Source organism: Arachis ipaensis, chromosome B8 (genome assembly GCF_059453495.1).
Source record: "Arachis ipaensis isolate K30076 ecotype BB chromosome B8, ASM5945349v1, whole genome shotgun sequence".
NCBI lineage: Eukaryota > Viridiplantae > Streptophyta > Magnoliopsida > Fabales > Fabaceae > Arachis > Arachis ipaensis.
In genome coordinates this window covers 94,818,996-94,840,151 of record NC_142443.1, presented here as the reverse complement: position 1 = coordinate 94,840,151, position 21,156 = coordinate 94,818,996, and the positions used below count along the sequence as shown (strand labels likewise).

The window sequence follows — 21,156 nt, the reverse complement described above, 5'->3', positions numbered from 1 at the left end:
TGGATTGCCCTGTTTTACTCACTTTCTTTTCTTCTCCTCTTTCCATTTTTTTCCTTCTTTTCTCTTCTCTTATTTTCTTTCCACCCTTCAAACATCATCCAACACTACCAAATACCATATAACACCATTTCTTTTAGTTAGTTAGTTGAATTTTGTTTTCTATTATAAGTGTTGGATTACTAATCTTGTTTATTATTTACTGCTGCTTATTGATAGGATGTTAGTTTAACATCATTGTTGTTAATTGTCATTGTTGGATTTCTTTGTTGAGGTCATATTTAGTTACTTGGTTTGGAACTTTTCATGTTTAATGCTTTTGAATACCAAGTACATGTTACATTGCCTTCATGCATCTTAACTATTTGAATTGCATGTTTTGGCCACCATGCATTCATCATCTATTGTTAGGCAATTGTACATTATCAATGCATTTTTTTGGGATGCTTGTTCTAATTGATCATCACCTATTTCATGCATTGAGATTGTGGAATTGTGAAATTAGATCGAAAGCTTACCTAGTGACGTATTTTTGAGCTTTTCAAGCTTTGTGGACCATGCTTGCTATGTGATTGAATTTATTTTACTTTTACATCCTTTTCCTAAGTCCCATAGCATCCATGTGTTTCACCTCTATGTCACTTAGGTGTTGCAACAACTTCAACATGTGTCATTGATTGTTGTGTGAGTTTCATATACCATTTTGTTCACTAAGTCTACCTACACATCAATCAATGTTCATGCATTATCCAATTTCACAATCGCTTGATTTTTGCTTGAATGCTTTTATGCTTCTTCACTACTTGTTGGGTTATTTTAGCCTACAAGTCTTTTAAAGTATCTCAAGCACACTAGAATGAGTGAAGTGCATGTTTTATTTTGTATAATTGTGACATGATTTTTAAATACTAGAGTGTGAGTTCTAAACCGCATGCAATTTTAGAATCCACACGCCTATTTTTCATCAATGTCACACCAATTCACCCACTCAATTCTAGTGATTTACCTCATTCCAACAATACCCGTTTCCTTCCTTTTGTATTTTCTCATCCTACGGTGTTTATTTTATTTTTCATGATCGATGCACCATAAGCAAAAATTGAAGCGGAAGGAAGAACACGCAGCACCGGTTGACCTACCAGCTGAAGGTAGCAACTTGGAAAGTAGCCGTACCCCCTTGCTCATTTAGTGCACCGAGGACGGTGCAAAATTTTAAGTGTGGGGAGGTCGTCCGACCACTCGGCGTCTTTGGGTGACAAGTTTCTAATTCCAACACTTTTGTATTCCATTTTAGGATTTTTAGTTGTATTTTCGTATTTTGCATATGTATATATTAAGCCTAGTCAAAATCATGATATTTTCCAAGGATTTTATCTATAGGGCACCCCAATTGATTGAAAAAAAAATTTTTTTTTAGAACTTGCTTGAATTATATACTTTGTGGAACATGATTTTTGAGCTAAGAACACAAGCATGTGAGATTTGAGCCTAATTGTGTGGTTACATCATATATAACCACTTATTTTCATTCTTGTGTGCATTATTCTCTTCCTATGATTGTAATCTTTGATTTGTTTAATTCTATATGTCCATTATTTTGTGTATACATGCATTTACATGATTGAGGCCATTATTCAAATAGCTCACTTACCCAAATAGCCTACTTTTTATCTTCCATTGTTAGCCAATTTTGAGCCTATGCATAACCCATTTGTTCTTAATTGTAGCACATTACAAGCCTAAGTGAAAAACAATAAATGTCCCTTGTTTGGATCTTTGATTAGCTTAGGCTAGTGAGAGTGTTTATCATTTGATTTTGGGAAAGTTGGGAACATTGGGTAGAGATAGAAGTGTGTTTACATTTTTGTTGAAAAATTATGGGAATTGGGTACATACTCATGTATTAATCATGTGTAAACCATATGCATTGATGTTCTTGTATATATATTTTAGTAAAAAAAAAAGTAATGAAAACAAAAAAAAAAGAGAGAAGAAAATAAATAATAGAAAAAAAAGGAGACAAAGAATTGCAATAAAAAAGGGGACAAAATGCCCCAAAGCAAGGTTCAATAAAAGTCAATGCATATGGGTGGTGATCAAAAAGAGAATGCATGAGTGTGTGAAAAAGTGAAGAATGGGTAGTTAGGTTTGTTTAGAATTGTATAGGTTGTCATAGGTTAGGTGGGAAGTTTAAGTTAATCAAAGATTCAAATCTCAAGCCCACTTGACCATATACATCCTACCTTGACCCTAGCCCCATTACAACCTATGGGAAAGCCCTCATGATATTTGTATGCATGCATAAAGTAATTGTTGATTGTTAGATGAAAAATAAATCTTGGAAAGCATGATTAAGGGAGAATTGAGTGAATCAACCCTATACACTTGAATGCCTAGAGCGGATACACATCCGACGAGGGTTCGATCGCTCAATTACATGTCTCCACCCATGATCATGTCTTTTCTTGCAAGTTTGTAAAATCTTCTTAATAATTCAATTCAATTGTGGGTTGAGTGATTTCTATTGTCTTAGCCCTTGTGTTTGTATATGTATTCTTGGAAATTGATTTATTTTAACCAAGTGGATGCATTCATGTAGATAGATTGCATGTAGTTAGTTTGCATTGAATAAATGTTGATGTCCCTTTGCTTCTTTCTTGATTTTAGCATGAGGACATACTTAGTTTAAGTGTGGGGAGATTTGATAAACCCCAATTTTGTGGTTTATCTTGTGCTTATTTTGGGGGATTTTATCATCCTTTTCCATATTTATTCAATAAAATAGCATGGTTTTGTAATTCTGCCTTGATTTATACTTAAAAGTGAAAACATGCTTTTTAGGCCCTTAAATTGGTGATTTTAATCCACTTTAATTCCATTTGATGCCTTGATGTGTTTGTTGAGTGATTTCATGTTCATAAGGCAAGTATTGGATGGAAGAAGTGAGGAGAAAAGCATGCAAAGTGGGAGAACTCATGAAGAAATGAAGGAACCGTAAAGCTGTCAAGCGACCTCTTCGCACTCAAACGACCATAACTTGAGCTACAAAGGTCCAAATGAGGCAGTTTCAGTTGCGTTGGAAAGCTAACATCCGGGGCTTCAAAATGATATAAAATTTGCCATATGTTACTTCGCGCTGAGGCGCGCGCACGCACACTTTGAGCGCGTGCGCTGATTCTGCCATGGCCCACTAAAGTGACTTCGCCCCCAGCGAATTCTGAAGCACTTTGGGCCCAACCCAACTCATTTCTAATGCTATTTCATGCAGAATTCAAGCTTGGGCAAAGGGGGAGCAATTGTTTGTAGCATTAGCATCATGTAGGTTAGTTTCTAGAGAGAGAAGCTCCCTCTTCTCTCTAGAATTAGGTTAGGTTAATTTTCATCTTAGATCTAGGTTTAATTCATGCTTTGATTTACTTTTCCTTTACAATTTCTTGTTCCTCAACTCTTCCTCTCTCTAATTTTACATTTCATTCTTGTAATTGCTTACTTTGTTGTTCATACACTTTTGTTCTTCCATTTTCCTTTAATGCAAATTATGATTCATGTTCCTTTATTGTTGATTTGATTTGTTATTGTTTAATTCCTTGCAATTTGTAGTTGGTAGATTTACTTTCCTTGCTATTTTACTATGCTTTCCTTTTATGCCTTCCAAGTGTTTGATAAAATGCTTGGAAGGATGTTAGAGTAGATTTTGAGCATTCTTGGCTTGGAAAGAGTGATTGGGCAATCTTGAGTCATGAAAACCCAACTTATGTTGGTGATCTAGAGTTGTTAGCTAGTATTGTTTCCATTGACGCTAATCTTTTGCTAATTTAATTAGTAAGTTGGTTAGGACTTTTGGATTGAGATTTGCTAGTCTCATTAGACTTTCTCCCTATTTGTTGGAGTTGACGTAATGAGATAAATTCTTGTTTATATTTGTGACATGATTAATTAGTCTTGTTTGACTTTCTCCCGATGTGTGAGTTAACTAAATAAGGCAAATTAATCATGCATGACTAGGATAGAAAGCCTATGATCTCAATTCTTGCCATAAATGTCTCTCTTTATTAATTGTTTTCTTTAATTACTTGCATGATTTACTTTTGTTGCCTTTTAAATTCTTGCCCTCATATCCATCAAAACCCCCCTATACCCCTCAGAAGCCAATAATCTTACAATTCATTGCAACTCTTCGTGAGATGACCCGGTGTCTAAATACTTCGGTTATTTTTCATTGGGGTTTGTACATGTGACAACCAATATTTTTGATTGGGAGGATTGTTTGTTGGTGTAGAACTATACTTGCAACGAAAATTCATTCAATTGAGGAAATTCTATACCGACACGACAATTTTCTTACATCATCATGCAGTAAATTTTGACAAACCAAGGTGAGAAGAATAGCAAGTTAATGTTCATGGTTGGCTAGTTTTCTATGCATGCTACAATCACAAAAGAGATATAAATGATTGATGCTTCTATCTAGCTCATTTTATGAAATCTTCTCCTTATATTTCTTCCTTGAAGCAAGCTTTTCATTTTCTTATTAGCTTCTCCTTTTTGGGTGCTTTGCCCCATGAGTTGATAACAAAGCTACGACTCTAAATACTTTGTTTTCAAATTTTACCACTTGATACATAAGCACCACAAGCATTTAATCAGAGGACTTCTTTAAGCTCATTTGTTACTTTTCTTTACTCTCTCTAATTATTGATGCTCAGAGCCTTGAGCTTTGAGGGAGTGCTTTTGCACTTGAGCCTAGCCTTGACTCTAAGCGTTTTGTTTTCAAGGTTTTTGCCTGATACATAAACAGCACAAGTATGTAACAATTGAATTGTCATTGGTACTCAGAGCCTTCAACTTTCTCATTTTTTCCCTTTTGCTTTTCTTGCCTTAATTTGCAATTGCTTCTTCAAGGTTTTCATGATTTCAAAAAAATTTCATAAAATGTTCTAGATGAAAACTTCAATTAAATAAAATCTAATGCAATTGAGCAATAATTAATCATACTAGCCTTCCAATACTTGTATGCTCATGCTAAATTCTTCGTTAATTGCTTGTTTGTTTAAGATCATGATGCTTTATTGCTTTTGAACTCACAAAATTCAAGATGGTTGTTATAATGACACAGCAAGATGTTACAAATCAAAATTCAGGCTATGCTTATTCATACCACACATGTATACAGAGAAAAAATAGAAGACAATCATGCTTTTTAAAGTGCTAGAAGCAACTAAGAGAAAAAAGAAGTTTACCACCTTGTAGTTCATCTTCACTATTATTGTCATTTTCCTCCTATTCTTCCCCCTTCCCATACCAAACTCAGAATGCTTGCTCATCCTCAAGCAATGATTAAAAGAATGGTGATGGGGCTAAGATGGATCATGAGTGTCTTACACAATGAAATGTCAATAGCACATGTGTTTAAGCAAGCAAAATTAAAAATAACCATGAAGGCATAGAGAAACAGAGACATTGTGATTGCAAAAATAGGAGGGTGTGCATGATACATTGCATAAAAGATATGTGGCACACCAAACTTAGAATGCAACACCAAACTTAGAATGCAACCATATGTCAATTTATTTTAACTAAAACAAAGGCAACTGTTATATATGTTAAATACAATTACCAAGGGAAGAATCTGTCATGAATAAGGATTTCTTGGTAAGGTATTTAACAAAAACAGTTAGGGAGCAAAATAAAAGAAAGCATTAAAAACAAAGAATTGACAAAAGGAAAAAAATCAAACCAAAAGAAAGACAAAACTGCAGAGGCATTATGATTACGCAGACAAGTGGTGTTGTTGAATAAATTGCATAGAAAATAAGTGGCACACCAAAATTAGAATCTCCGTGTGACACTTTCATTTTTGATTTGATGTAATCATCCAGAAAGATTGAAAACAAATTGTTGCAGGGCAGCACCAAACTTAGAATGTAATCATATGCCGATTTATTGAAATTTAAACAAAGCAGACAGAGAAAATAAACAAAGCAAAGGAATGAAATGTTACCTAAGGTTAGGTTGCCTCCCAACAAGCACTCTTTTAGTGTCATTAGCTTGACATGTTTTTCTTCACTTTCTTCCTCTTCTTCGAGTTTTTTAAGAGGAATGACCTTAAGGGGGGAGAAGATTCAGATGTTATCCCCTGTCTTGGTCTCTCCTCAGCAAGCTTCCTTTTGTTATTTGCTGGATTGAATTTGCTTGCTGGATCAGGGGTAGGATCGGTGCTCTTGTTAGTTGCCTTCACTTCTTGGATATCAATACTTGGTGGTTGTGTGATGGTTGGAGCATTATCTTCATCAAAAGCCTTTTGAATTGGTGGTTCCATGAGCCCTTCCTCTATGCACTTCTCTGCCTCAATTGAATGTGAATCTCCTTGATTTTCTTTTCCTCCATTTATTCTTCATGATTTTCCATTAAGTCCTTTGGGAGGGAATCTTCATGTTCCATTGTCACTTCAATTAGCCTCTGTGGATGTGGAATCCTTGGCTCAAATACCTCCACCACCTCATTCGCCCTTGAAGTTTCACTCGATACAAGGACCTCTTCTTCCTCTTCTTCGCTCACAGTTTGTTCTTCTCCCTCACCATTTGTCAATCTTGAATGTGTCCTTCTTTGCTCTAAATGCCCCTCTATTTTCTTGAAGAGGAATTCTTGCCCTATCCAGAATTGTTTTTGTTTTTCCAGGAGTTGTTCTTGTCTTTCCAATAATTCTCTGGACTTTTAAAGGGGATCTTCAACGGCTGGCTCAAGAGATGAAGGCTGAGAGTGATTTTGTGGACATGGCTGTGTTATGGTGAAGTTGTTTTGAGGGATATGGAAGGAGCTTTGTGTTGAGGTATATTCAAGTGATGGAAAATTCTGACATGAGAAATCAGGAGGTGGGGTTTTACTTAGTTTAGGAGCCTCTTCATTTTGCTCTTCCACCTCCTCCCTTGCACTTAACATTTGGTTTACCAGCACTTCCATATTTTTGAAGGATTTTTTCTGTTCGTTCCAGGATATCTGTGCCTACTCCTCATATCTTTCAAGCATGGTCTCAAGCTTTGAGAGGCTTTAGTTCATGGAAGTTTGTGTGGTCTGTGAGTTTTGGACGAGATTTTGTGTCAAGGGATAGTTAAGTGATGAGGAATTTTCAGATGGAAAACTGGGAGTGAGGTTTGACAACTTTGCATGAATGAGTTGAAGGTTTGCTCAAGTGATGATGTCTCTTGATTATTGGAGTATGACACACTGAGTGCTCTTTGATTTTGATCCTCCCAAGCACAATTTGAAGAATTGTTGAATTCATCACAGTTTGGATCATGTTGTGGTATTGAGGGACAATTTTGCATGAATTTTTTGAAAGCACACTCCAGTGATGATGTCTCTTGATGAGTATCATATGGAGCATTAAAATTCCCTTCCCAGCCATAGTTTGTGTCAGTGTCATAACAGTGTGATTCACTTTGTGGATCTGGGAGGAAATTCATTTCAATTGATTGTTCACACTCTTGTTGATATGCCCAGTCACTATTAGGATAATGACATAAATCATTTTTTGATTCTGGACAGTATCTCATGTGATCTGATTGATCAAGTTGTGGTTCTGGAACATATCTCCATTGGTTGGTGATGAGCGGAAAATTAATACCCTTTTTGGCAGTATTTTTAAGTAGTTTTTAGTATAATTTAGTTATTTTTTATTATATTTTTATTAGTTTTTATTCAGAAATTACATTTCTGGGATTTACTATGAGTTTGTGTATTTTTTCGTAATTTTAGGTATTTTCTGGCTGAAATTGAGGGACCTGAGCAAAAATCTGATTCAGAGGCTGAAAAAGGACTGCAGATGCTGTTGGATTCTGACCCCGCTGCACTCAAAATGGATTTTCTAGAGCTACAGAAGCCCAATTGGCGCGCTCTCAATTGCGTTGGAAAGCAGACATCCTGGGCTTTCTAGCAATATTTAATAGTCCATACTTTATTTGAGATTTGATGGCCCAAACTGGCGTTCAAAGTCAGTCTAAAACATCTTGGCGTAAAACGGCCAAACTGGCACCAAAGCTGGCATTTAACTCCAGGAATAGCCTAAGCACGAAAAAGCTTGACTGCTCAGCCCAAGCACACACCAAGAGGGCCCCGAGAGTGGATTTCTGCACTAACTGCACTTAGTTACTCATTTTCTATAAACCCTAGTTACTAGTTTAGTATAAAAACTACTTTTAGAGATTTATTTTAGAGCTTTTGGCAGACTTTATCATCTAGCTTTTTCCATTGTACACGTTTAAGAGGCTGGCCTCACAGCCATGCCTAGACCTTTCACTTATGTATTTTCTACGGTGGAGTTTCTACACCCCATAAATTAAGGTGTGGAGCTCTGCTATTCTTCATGAATTAATGCAATTACTACTGTTTTCTATTCAATTCACACCTACTTCTTCTCCAAGATATACTCTCGTACTGAATTCAGTTAAGTCAGAATGAAGGGGTGACCCGTGACAATCACCCAATCTTCGTTACTCGCTTAGCCAAGGTCCCGTGCCTGACAACCACAAAGCGATCTACATGATGTTCAATGTAGTTATTGGACGACAGCTGGAGTATATTATCTTGGGTTTCTAATCTAAGATTAAAACCTTTGTGGTATAGGCTAGAATTATTGGCAACCATTCCTGGGATCCGAAAAGTCTAAACCTTGTCTGTGGTATTCCGAGTAGGATTAGGGAAGGGATGACTGTGACGAGCTTCAAACCTGCGAATGTGGGGCACAAGTGACAGTGTGCAAAAGGACAATGGTCCTATTCCGACGCTAGTGGAAACCGACAGATGATTAGCCGTGTGGTGACAACGCATATGGATTTATTTTCATCCGAGAGGATCATACAGCTTGCCATGGAAGGAGGTAACGCATGGTTGGAAGAAGGCAATAGGAAAGCAGAGGTTCAGAAGCAACAAGGCATCTCGATACGCTTATCTGAAATTCCCACCAATGAATTACATGAGTAACTTTATTTTATTTTATATTTTATTTATATTTTAATTATCAAAACCCCATAACCATTTGAATCTGCCTGACTGAGATTTACAAGGATGACCATGGCTTGCTTCAAGCCGACAATCTCCGTGGGATCGACCCTTACTCACGTAAGGTTTATTACTTAGACGGCCCAGTGCACTTACTGGTTAGTTGTGCGGAGTTATGAAAATGAGTTGAGATTACGATTGTGTGTACCAAGTTGTTGGCGCCATTGAGATCACAATTTCGTGCACCAAGTTTTTGGCGCCGTTGCCGGGGATTGTTCGAGTTTGGACAACTGACGGTTCATTTTGTTGCTCAGATTAGGTAATTTTATTTTAATTTTAAGCTTTTTTTATTTCCGAAAAATTCTAAAAAAAATAATAAATAAAAAAAATTATTCTATGTTCTTCAGAATTTTTAAGAATGAATTCTAGAGTTTTAGATGATATGTGAAGCCTTGTTGGCTGTTAAGCCATGTCTAATTTTTTTTCGAATGAGGCTTCCACTTATCATTGCAAGAGCCTTTGGATTCCCATCTAATCAGCAGTTGTATGTCTGATTTGTATGCTGAAGCTTGGCTGGCCATTGACCATGTCTAATCTTTTGGACCGAAGCTTTCACATAAAGCTTGGCTGGCTATTAAGCCATGTCTAAAATTTTGGACCGAAGCTTTAGACTAACATTGCAAGATTCCTGGAATTCTTATTAAAAATTTTGAATTTCTTTATTTTCTTTTTCCAAAGTAATTTTCAAAAAAATTAATTACAAAAAATTAATAAAACCATAAAAAAACCAAAAATTTTATGTTTCTTGTTTGAGTCTTGTGTCAATTTTTAAGTTTGGTGTCAATTGTATATTTTGATTTTTTCTTTAAATTTTCGAAAATCCATGTATATGTTCTTCATGATCTTCAAGTTGTTCTTGATGAATTTCTTTGTTTGATCTTTAAATTCTTCTTGTTTTGTGTCTTTTCTTGTTTTTCATATGCATTTTTGAATTATTGGTGTCTAAAGTTTAAAAATTTTTAAGTTTGGTGTCTTGCATGTCTTTCTTTTCTTAAAAATTTTCAAAAATATGTTCTTGATGTTCATCATGATCTTCAAAGTGTTCTTGGTGTTCATCTTGACATTCAAAGTGTTCTTGCATGCATTATTAGTTTTGATCTTAATTTCTTGTGTTTTGCATCATTTTTATGTTTTTCTCTCTCCTCATTAAAATTCAAAAATAAAAAATTATCTTTCCCTTATTTTACTCATAAATTTTGAAATTTTGAATTGATTTAATCATAAAGTTTTAAAATTTAGTTGTTTCTTATTAATCAGTCAATGTAAGACCCAGAACTTTGAAAAGTCTTATTATGATCAAGTCTCAAATCATACAATTATTTATAGCCTTAATTTCAGAGATTATTTTATTAAAGATAATTAAGGCAAGTTTTGATTTATTGAATTTGAGATGAGTTATGATTATTATCCAATTTTATAATTATTGAATTATTTTCTATATTCAAATTATAAAGTTGGTAGTTGTGAAATAATAAGGATTTCTATATAATTTAGATTAAATAATTAATATTTTAAATATTAATACTGCTACTTTGGAAAATAAAGGGTTTAATTATATTATTTCTAATTATTTTGATTTGGGCATTTTATGGAAAATAATTTGTAAAATTGGTGAGCAAATAGTATTTTCTATATGCAATTAGTGTTGGATTTAATGTGGGTTTCAATTACTATATTGTCCACAATTTTACCAGAAATTACCATAATGCCCCTAACCCTAACTTTTGAAAATGAAACCCTAACCCAGCAACCCGTTACTCGACCCGGTTCCCTTTTCCCCCTCACCCAGCTGCAGCCGAAATTTCCTTTCTCCCCCCCAAAGCAGTATAGCACACACGGTTTCCTTTTTCCTTTTCCATGAAAGGAAAGAAGCAGAAGCAGGAAATGGAGAAGAGGGAGGAGCGAGCTAGCACCGGTGGGCCTCGCCGTCACCACCGAGCTGCTCGCCGTTCGCCACCAACGTCAAAGAAGAGGGGAAGGAGGGGCGTCACCGTCGGCCGCCGTTGCCTCGTCCAGATGCCGCCTTGCCGCCGCCATGGCGCACCGAATGAAGAGAGAAGAGAGCGTGCCCCGCCGCGCCTCGCCGCCAGTGCCGCCATTGTCACCATCGATGGAGGAGAAGGGGGAGAGCGCTTGCGAGGAGCTGCTGCAGAAGCCACCGCCGTGCATCCTCGTGCCGTCGCAGGAGATCTGGCCGTCGTCGCCGATCATCCTTGCGCCGCATCAGAGACAGAACTGTGAAATGAAGGGAGCGCGACCCACAGCCACCAACGGAGAAGAAAGAGCGCGCAAGAAAGTGAAGCCGCTGCTGTCACCGTCGCGTGTGGAGCCGCCGCCGCGCTTGACCTCCGTTGCTGTTGCACTTCGACCGCCACCATTCTTGCCGCCGTCAAGCTGCGTCGGAAGGAAAGCGCCGCCGCCGTGCCCTGTTAGAACTTCTGGAGCCGCGTTGGAGCTCGCTGCAAAATGAGGATGAAGCTAGGACTAGCGCCATTGTGCCTGGTAAGGACCTGCAACAGCTACTGCTCTTGCTCCGTTCTGCTTTATTTTGCCACTGTTTAATGGTTATCCTTGGCGCCGTTCTGTCCGCTAGAGCTGTTGTTGTCGATTTAGAGTTGCTGCGCAATGGGGCCACTAGGAGAGTATTGCTGCTGTTGAACCATGGGCTCTGCGGCCGAGACTCTGCCGCCGAAGAACACTCTTCCGGTAAGGGTTTTTATTTGAGGTTTCTGTCCTTTTTGAATTCCGAGAATACCGTAGTCACTGCGTGTTGGTTTCAATTGGCGCGATCGGAAATTGTCGTCGCTGCCGCTTAGGTGGCTGCCGGTCTGCCGTTGAACCGGTTCAGAGACCGCCACTATTCCGGTTCAGCTGTTCCTTCTTCATTCGGTAAACGTTTTCGATTTAAAAGCTCTGTAGTTACTATTCTGGCTTCATACACTAAGGCTTTGCGGCATCAATTGCTATGAGACTGAGTTTCTATTGTTATGTGTCGCGATTAGTGTTGTTGTGGTTACCGCGGGAGTGGCTTGGAGCCAAGGTTGCGTTGTTGGTGATCTCGGTTTAAGAGAGGAGGTTCCTGTGACGCGTTTGGATTATGGAATTGCGTTTTGAGGTAGGGGCGCTTTCCAAAAACTATGCTTTATGTATTGGAATTATTACATATGGATATTGATGTGAGACAATTGGTATTTGGTGATTGTATCTGCCTTGTGTGTTATTTGATTGTCTCGAATGGTTAAGGATGCTTGTTTGGCTGAATTGTTGTGCGGCTTGTGAAATATAATGTTTTGATGTTGATTCTTTAAAGATTTGAAATCTGAGTTTGATCCGTTGAGGATTGATTTGAATTGAGTTAATTATCTTGATAATGTGAAAAGTCGAACGCACTTTTGAAATCAGCCTGGTTTACTTTAATTGACTTGGTTTTGGACAAATGATTTGTTATTGAGCCGTTTCTTTAAAGCTTTAGAAATGAGTTAAATCGGTTGATATTGAGTTGATTTCTGAAATGGTTTCCTTGAGATATGCCACTGAGGCGACTGTTGGATTTAGCTTGCTTTTGAATTGATTTCTGGTTTTGAACTGTTGAAAAGGAATGAGAAACGGTTTAGTTGGGACCCGAAACGGGTGGCAAAAGTCCAAGTTTTAGGGGAGGTGCTGCCGAAATTTCTATAAAATCCGAGTCTTTATTGAAATGTTGTTTGGAGAATGATGAGTTAAAGACTTCTACTATTTTATTTGAATTATCAAGAAAAGGATGATTCATACTTTTAAAATGAATTATTAAAGAGGGAATTGTGATTTAGTCTTGCTTCTTAAGAAAGGCATTGTATCTCTTTCAGGAGAAAGTTATTTAGATGAAACTTGTGTTTTAAAGCTATTTGAATGTGAAAAGGGTTTATGCCTTTGAATTTGACTTGGGGGTTTCAATTAAAGAGTTTTAATGATTTTGAAAAGACCTGACTGTCTATTGACAAGTTTCATTTTTAAATGTTTTGAGAAAGGTTTTAAGTACTCTTTGAATTCTGAACTTTTGCAAGACTAAAACAATTTTGAACAGTTGAAATGCTTTAGAATTTATCATGGGGGTTGAAGCTGGTTTTGCCTAGGTAAAGGAAACGGCTTTGAAAGAAGTAAATGATTACGTGACTCGGTTTGGCTTAGATCCTATTTTATTACTCAAGTCGGAAAGCCAATGTTTTAATGATTTTAAATGAATTTGGCGAAATGAGTTATGTTATTCTCCCCTAAAGACTTGGGACTCTGCCGAGAAACTTTTGTTATAAAATCCCATTGTTGGATGGGTGATTTTGAATATCTCAAAGAGGCTTTTAACTTGCCATGATTATGGAAGTTTTGGAAAGAGGATGCCGAGAGTGGCATTATTTTGAAAGGAGAATTTACCTTGAGTAAAAGTGACTTATGAGCCTGAGATGATTTGAGAAATGAGATCTTTAAAGCCAAGGCTGAAAAGAGTTGAAACTTGATTTCAAAGTGAAATGAGTTGAGAAAATGATTTATGGCTTAAATGCCGATTTCATGAATTTGATGATTTTGAATGTGGAAGTGCTGTTTTGTTGAGAGCCGGAATGGCTGTGTATGAATAGAATATTGGCTGGTTCTGGAATGAACCGTGAGCCGGATGGCTGAGATGGATGTTGATCCATGGATGAGATTGATTGCATGTTTATGCTGAATCATTGATAAATGTGAATGTTGCACTTCCACTATCTGAGATACGAGTTTCCCTGGGTAGTAGCAGTGGCTAGCCACCACGTGCTCCAGGTTGAGACTTGATACTCTGTTGACCCTATGTCGTAACTGTGGCCGGGCACTGTGAAAGCCCCGAATGAGCTCGCCCCCGAAAATATTCACCAGTGAGGGTGATGGATATGGATCATGATTATGATCAAGTTTATGATGAGTATAACTCGAGTTGGGGATGCGCGACAGAGGGACAGTCCAATGGTTAGCTACCAGGACTTGTCGGGTTGGCTCTATAACCGACAGATGATATCATCAGCCACTAGGGACAGGCATTCATCATATGCATCTATGTGACATTGCTTGGGTGTGCATATTGTACTTGGCTTGCCTTTGTGATTAATTGCTAATTGTCCTACTTGCAATAACTGTTTGTTTGTGCCTACATCTTCCTATTTGTGTTTGCATCTGGGACTCTGTTGGATTGTGGTGATTGGTTGTTGGTTGGATTGTTTGGGCCTAGGGCCGCGGTTGGAAAGAGATGAACTGATGGTTGATTTCGGTTTTGTGTTTCTAGTTTGGAATAAAATTATGAAAGGCTATTTTGGTTCCGCATAGATAAACCGTTTTGAAAGGCTTTTGAGATTTTGAGAATTGAACGGTTCTTCTTTCCGAAAAGATTTCTCACTTTACTTTTATTGGAAACTGTTGTTTTTGAAAAGAGGCATAAGACGGTTATTAATCACTGATGCGGTTATCTTCACGTATCCTATTACAGTAATTCCCAAAAACCCTCTACTGAGAACCCTTTCGAGGATGATGTTCTCACCCCCCCTACATTTTTCCCCTTTCAGGATATGGGCGCAGAAGTCACGAAGAATTTATTTAGTTATTGATATGTTCTGTATTGATGTAGATTATTTATTGTACCCTCGCCTTTATCTTGATATATTCTGTGAGAGGGATAGGGATTGTATTGGTTAAAGCTTGTAAATATATTTGTATATATATATATATATATATATATATATATATATATATATATATATATATATATATATATATATGTATGTATATATGGATGTACTCTTTATGAGTTTTGTAAGTTGTATGGTATCTATGGATGTATGTTATCGGATGAAAGTATTTTTGGGAGCGATATTGCGGTTTAAAGTTTTAAACAGGCTCATATTTTAGTATTAAATAGTATAAAAGTCGTCGTAATGTTCGAGCTATCAGAGTTGTGCAGCCGAAAGCGTGAGCTTTGGTAGTTAGGGTGTTACAGTCAAAGTTTCAAATTTAAAAGTCTATCTTTTTCAAATCCTTTTTCAAAAATCAAATCTTTTTCATTTTTCTTCTCAATATTTTCGAAAATCTCATAATTGAATTTCAAACTCTTTTTCTTAATTTTATTTCATATTTCGAATTAATTTCTAGCATTTAATATTTTGATTCAAAAATTTTCAAGTTGTTACTTGCCTATTAAGAAAGGATCAATCTTTAAATTTTAGAATCATATCTTTTAGTTTCTTATTAGTCAAGTAATCAACTTTAATTTTCAAAATCAAATCTTTTTAATTTTCTTTTCAAATCTTTTTCAAAATAAGATTTCAATCATATCTTTTTCAAAATCAATTTCAAAATCTTTTCTAATTTCTTATCTTTTCAAAATTGATTTTTAAATCTTTTTCAATTAACTATTTGACTTTTTGTTTGATTTTAAAAGTTTTCTATTTCAATCATATCTTTTTCAAAACCACCTAACTACTTTTCTCTCTCCAATTTTTGAAAATCACTAACCACTTTTTCAAAAATCTTTTTAATTAATTAATTTAATTAGTTTTCAAATTTTATTTTATTTCTTCTCTTAAATTTCGAATACTAACCAATAATTAAAATAAAAACAAAAATATTTCCCTTTTATTTTAATTTAAATTTCGAAATCTCTCACTCTCTCTCATCTCTTTCTATTTATTTATTTATTTACTAACACTTCTCTTCTTCTTATAATTCGAACCCTCTCTCCCTCTCTGTGTTCGAATTCTTCATCCTCTCTCTTCTTCATTCTACTCTTCTGTTCTTCAACTCACATAAAGGAATCTGTATACTGTGACATAGAGGATTCCTATTCTTTTCTTTTCTCTTCTTTTTCATATGAGCAGGAGCAAGGATAAGAACATTCTTGTTGAAGCTGATCCGGAACCTGAAAGGACTCTAAAGAGGAAGCTAAGAGAAGCTAAAGCATAACACTATGGAGAGGACCTGACAGAATTTTTCGAAAAAGAAGAAGAAATGGCCGAACCCAACAACAATGGTGGAGATGCAAGGAAGATGCTTGGTGACTTTATTGCACCCTCTTCTGACTTCTGTGGAAGGAGCATCTCAATTCCTACAATTGGAACAAACAACTTTGAGCTTAAACCTCAATTAGTTTCTCTAATATAGTAAAATTGCAAGTTTCATGGACTTCCATTGGAAGATCCTCATCAGTTTTTAGCTGAATTCTTGTAAATCTGTGACACTATTAAGACCAATGGGGTTAATCATGAGGTCTACAGACTTATGCTTTTTCCCTTTGCTGTAAGAGATAGAGCTAGGACATAGTTGGACTCAGAACCTAAAGATAGCCTGAACTCTTGGGAAAAGTTAGTTAATGCTTTCTCGGCCAAATTCTTTCCACCTCAAAAGTTGAGTAAGCTTAGAGTGGAAGTCCAAACCTTCAGACAGAAGGAAGGTGAATCCCTCTATGAAGCTTGGGAAAGATACAAGCAATTGATCAGAAGGTATCCTTCTGACATGTTTTCAGAATGGAGCATCATATGTATATTCTATGATGGTCTATTTGAATTGTCCAAGATGTCATTGGATCACTCTACTGGAGGATCTCTTCACCTGAAGAAGATGCCTGCAGAAGCCCAGGAACTCATTGAAATGGTTGCAAATAACCAGTTCATGTACACTTCTGAAAGGAATCCTGTGAATAATGAGACAACTCAGAAGAAAGGAGTTCTTGAGATTGATACTCTAAATGCAATATTGGCTCAGAACAAAATATTGACTCAGCAAGTCAATATGATTTCTCAGAGTCTGTCTGGAATGCAAGCTGCATCAGGCAGTACTAAGGAAGCTTCCTCTGAAGAAGAAGCCTATGACCCTGAGAACCCTGGAATGGAAGAGGTGAATTACATGGGAGAATCCTATGGAAACACCTATAATCCTTCATGGAGGAATCATCCTAACCTCTCATGGAAAGATCAACAGAAGCCTAATCAAGGCTTCAATAATAATAATGGTGGAAGAAACAGGTTTGGCAATAGAAAACCTTTTCCATCATCTTTTTAGCAACAGACAGAGAATTCCAAGCAGAGCCACTCTGACTTAGCAACTGTAGTGTCTGATCTTTCTAAGACCACTCTCAGCTCCATGACTGAAGCAAGGTCCTCCATTAGAAATTTGGAGGCAGAAGTAGGTCAGCTGAGTAAGAAAGTTATTGAACTCCCTTCCAGTACTCTCCCAAGCAATACAGAAGAGAATCCAAAGAGAGAGTGCAAGGCCATAAATATAACCAATATGGCCAAACCTAGTGAGGAAGAAAAGGCAGTGATTTCTAGTGAGGAAGACCTCAATGGATGTCCACTGGCCTCCAAGGAGTTTCGTAATGAGGAACCAAAGGAATCTGAGACTCATATAGAGACCAACGAGATTCTACTAAACTTACTGTTGCCATTCATGAGCTCTGATGAGTATTCTTCATCTGAAGAGGATGAAGATATTGCTGAAGAGCAAGTTGCTCAATATCTAGGAGCAATCATGAAGCTGAATGCCAAGCTATTTGGTAATGAGACTTGGGAAGATGAACCCCCATTGCTCATCAATGAACTAAATGATCTGGTTCAACTGAATTTACCTCAGAAGAAACAGGATCCTGAAAAGTTCTTAATGACTTGTACCATAGGCACCATGACCTTTGAGAAGGCTCTATGTGACTTAGGATCAAGTATAAACCTCATGCCCCTCTCTGTAATGGAGAAACTAGAGATCTTTGAGGTTTAAGCTGCAAGAATCTCACTAGAGATGGCAGACAATTCAAGGAAACAGGCTTATGGACTTGTAGAGGATGTCTTAGTGAAGGTTGAAGGCCTGTACATCCCTGTGATTTCATAATCCTAGACACTGGGAAGGAAGAGGATGAATCCATCATCCTTAGAAGACCCTTCCTAGCCACAGCAAGAGCTGTGATTGATGTGGACAGAGGAGAGCTAGTCTTTCAATTGAATGAGGACTACCTTGTTTTTAAGGCTCAAGGATCTTCTCCTGTAAGCATGGAGAGGAAGCATGAAAAGCTTCTCTCAATACAGAGTCAAACAGAGCCCCCACACTCAACTTCTAAGTTTGGTGTTGGGAGGCCATCATCAAGCTCTAAGTCTCTGTGAAGCTCTCTAAGAGCTCACTGTCAAGCTATTGACATTAAAGAAGGGCTTGTTGGGAGGCAACCCAATGCTATTTAATTATATTTACTTGTTTTCCATTGTTATTTTATGTTTTTCTTAGGTTGATGATCATGTGAAGTCACAAAACAACTGAAAGTCAAAAATAGAATGAAAAACAGCAATAAAAGCAGCACACCCTGGAGGACAGGCTTACTGGCGTTTAAACGCCAGTAAGGATAGTAGAATGGGTGTTTAACGGCCAACCTGGTAGTATTCTGGGCATTAAACGCCAGAATGGGCAGCACTCTGTGTGTTTAACGCCAGAAAAGGTTGTCTGGGATCTGGCTGGCGTTAAACGCCAGAAATGGGCATCTGGCTGGCATTTAATGCTAGAAATGGGTAGTAGACTGGCGTTTAATGCCAGGAAAGGTAGCAGAGCTGGCGTTAAATGCCATATTTGGCACAGAATGGGCGTTTGAACGCTAGAATGGTGCATGGACTCAAATTCCTTGACACCTCAGGATCTGTGAACCCTACAGGATCCCCACCTACCCCACCTCTTCTTCTCTCCTCTTCACACCTTTCCATAACACTCTTCCCCTAACACCATTGACCAATTACCTCAATACCTCTTCCCCAAACACCCCTCACCTATCAAATCCTACCCTCTTCCCCACAACCTCTTCACCACTCACATCCATCCATCATAAAACCCCACCTACCTCACCATTCAAATTCAAACCATTTCCCTTCCAAACCTACCCACAAATGGCCGAATACCCTCTCTCCCTTACCGTATAAATACCCCTCCTTACAACCTTCATTTTCACACAACATACACACTACTACCCCCTTGGCTGAACCACTCACCTCCCACCATCTCCTCCATTTCTTCTTCTTCTACTCCTTTCTTTCTTCTTTTGCTCGAGGACGAGCAAATCTTCTAAGTTTGGTGTGGGAAAAGCTAAAGCTTTTTGTTTTCCATAACCACTAATGGCACCTAAGGCCGGAGAAACCTCTAGAAAGAGGAAAGAGAAGACAATTGCTTCCACCTCGAAGTCATGGGAGATGGAAAGATTCGTCTCAAAGGTCCATCAAGACCACTTCTATGAAGTTGTGGCCAAGAAAAAAGTGATCCCTGAGGTCCCCTTCAAGTTCAAAAAGAGTGAATATCTGGAGATCCGACATGAGATTCAAAGAAGAGGTTGGGAAATTCTCACCAACCCCATCCAACAAGTCAGAATCTTAATGGTTCAAGAGTTCTATGCTAATGCATGGATCACTAAGAACCATGACCAAAGTGTGAACCTGAACCCAAAGAATTGGCTCACAATGGTTTGGGGGAATTACTTGGAATTTAATCCGGAAAATGTGAGGTTAGCAATCAACTTGCTAATGATGCAAGGAGATCCTCACCCTTTCACTAGAAGGGTCAACTTTGATCAAAGGTTGGACCAAGTCCTTAGGGACATTTGTGTGGAACGCGCTCAATGGAAGAAAGATTCAAGAGGCAAGCCGGATCAACTAAAAAAGCTTGACCTCAAACCCGTGGCTAGGGGATGGTTGGAGTTTATCCAACGCTCTATAAATCCTACTAGCAACCGGTCTGAAGTTACAATAGACCGGCTATCATGATCCATAGCATCATGAATAGAGAGGAAGTCGAAGTTCATGAGATCATATCCCTAGAACTCTACAAGTTGGCGGACAAGTCTTCCACTTTGGCAAGGTTAGCCTTCCCTCATCTCATTTGTACCCTATGCAATTTAGCTGAAATTGTCATAGAGGAAGATATCCTCATTGAAGAGGACAAGCCCATCACTAAGAAGAAGATGGAGCAAACAAGAGAGCCCATTCATGGACCTCAACAAGAGCATGAGGAAGTTCCTCATCATGAAATCCCTAAGATGCCTCAAGGGATGTATATTTTCCTCCACAAAATTATTGGGAGCAAATCAACACCTCCCTAGGAGAATTAAGTTCCAACATGGGACAACTAAGGATGGAGCACCAAGAGCATTCCATCCTCCTCCATGAAATTAGAGAAGACTAAAGAGCCATGAGGGAGGAACAACAAAGGCAAGGAAGAGACATAGAGGAGCTCAAGCACTCCATAAGATCTTCAAGAGGGAGAACTAGCCGCCATCACTAAGGTGGACCCGTTCTTTAATTTCTTTGTTCTTATTTTTCTATTTTTCAAAAATTATGCTTTATGTCTTGTCTATGTTTGTGTCTTTATTACATGATCATTAGTTTCTAGTGTCTATGTTTTAAAGCTATGAATGTCCTATGAATCCATCACCTTTCTTAAATGAAAAAAATGTTTTAATTGCAAAAGAACAAGAAGTACATGGTTTCAAATTCTATCTTGAAATTAGTTTAATTATTCTGATGTGGTGGCAATACCTTTTGTTTTCTGAATGAATGCTTGAACAGTGCATATTTTTGAATTTGTTGTTTATGAATGTTAAAATTGTTGGCTCTAGAAAGAATGATGAAAAAGGAAAAATGTTATTGATAATCTGAAAAATCATAAAATTGATTCTTGAAGCAAGAAAAAGTAGTGAATAGACAAAGCTTGCAGAAAAAAAAAAGAAAGAAAAAATTGAAAGAAAAAATTGGCAAAAAAAAAGAGAAAAAGAAGAAGCAAGCAGAAAAAGCCAATAGCCCTTTAAACCAAAAGGCAATGGTAAAATAAAAAGGATCCAAGGCTTTGAGAATTAATGGATAGGAGGGCCCACAGGAATAAAATCATGGCCTAAGCGGCTAAACCAAGCTGTCCCTAACCATGTGCTTGTGGCGTGAAGGTGTTAAGTCAAAAACTTGAGACTGAGCGGTTAAAGTCGTGGTCCAAAGCAAAAAGAGTGTGCTTAATAGCTCTGGACACCTCTAACTGGGGACTCTAGCAAAGCTGAGTCACAATCTGAAAAGGTTCACCCAGTTATGTGTCTGTGGCATTTATGCA

General features: G+C 37.6%; 1 protein-coding gene across 1 annotated transcript; it reads left to right on the top strand.

Moving 5' to 3' along the window:
• Nucleotides 1-11,089: 11,089 nt before the first annotated feature.
• On the top strand, nucleotides 11,090-11,524 carry LOC110265514 (uncharacterized). The gene has a single exon (XM_021108415.2). The coding sequence runs from the start codon at nucleotides 11,090-11,092 to the stop codon at nucleotides 11,522-11,524; it is 435 nt and encodes a 144-aa protein (XP_020964074.2).
• Nucleotides 11,525-21,156: the final 9,632 nt, after the last annotated feature.

Excerpts from the sequence above, each read along its gene's own strand:
- LOC110265514 (XM_021108415.2), top strand. The coding sequence starts at position 11,090 with ATGGCGCACCGAATGAAGAGAGAAGAGAGCGTGCCCCGCCGCGCCTCG.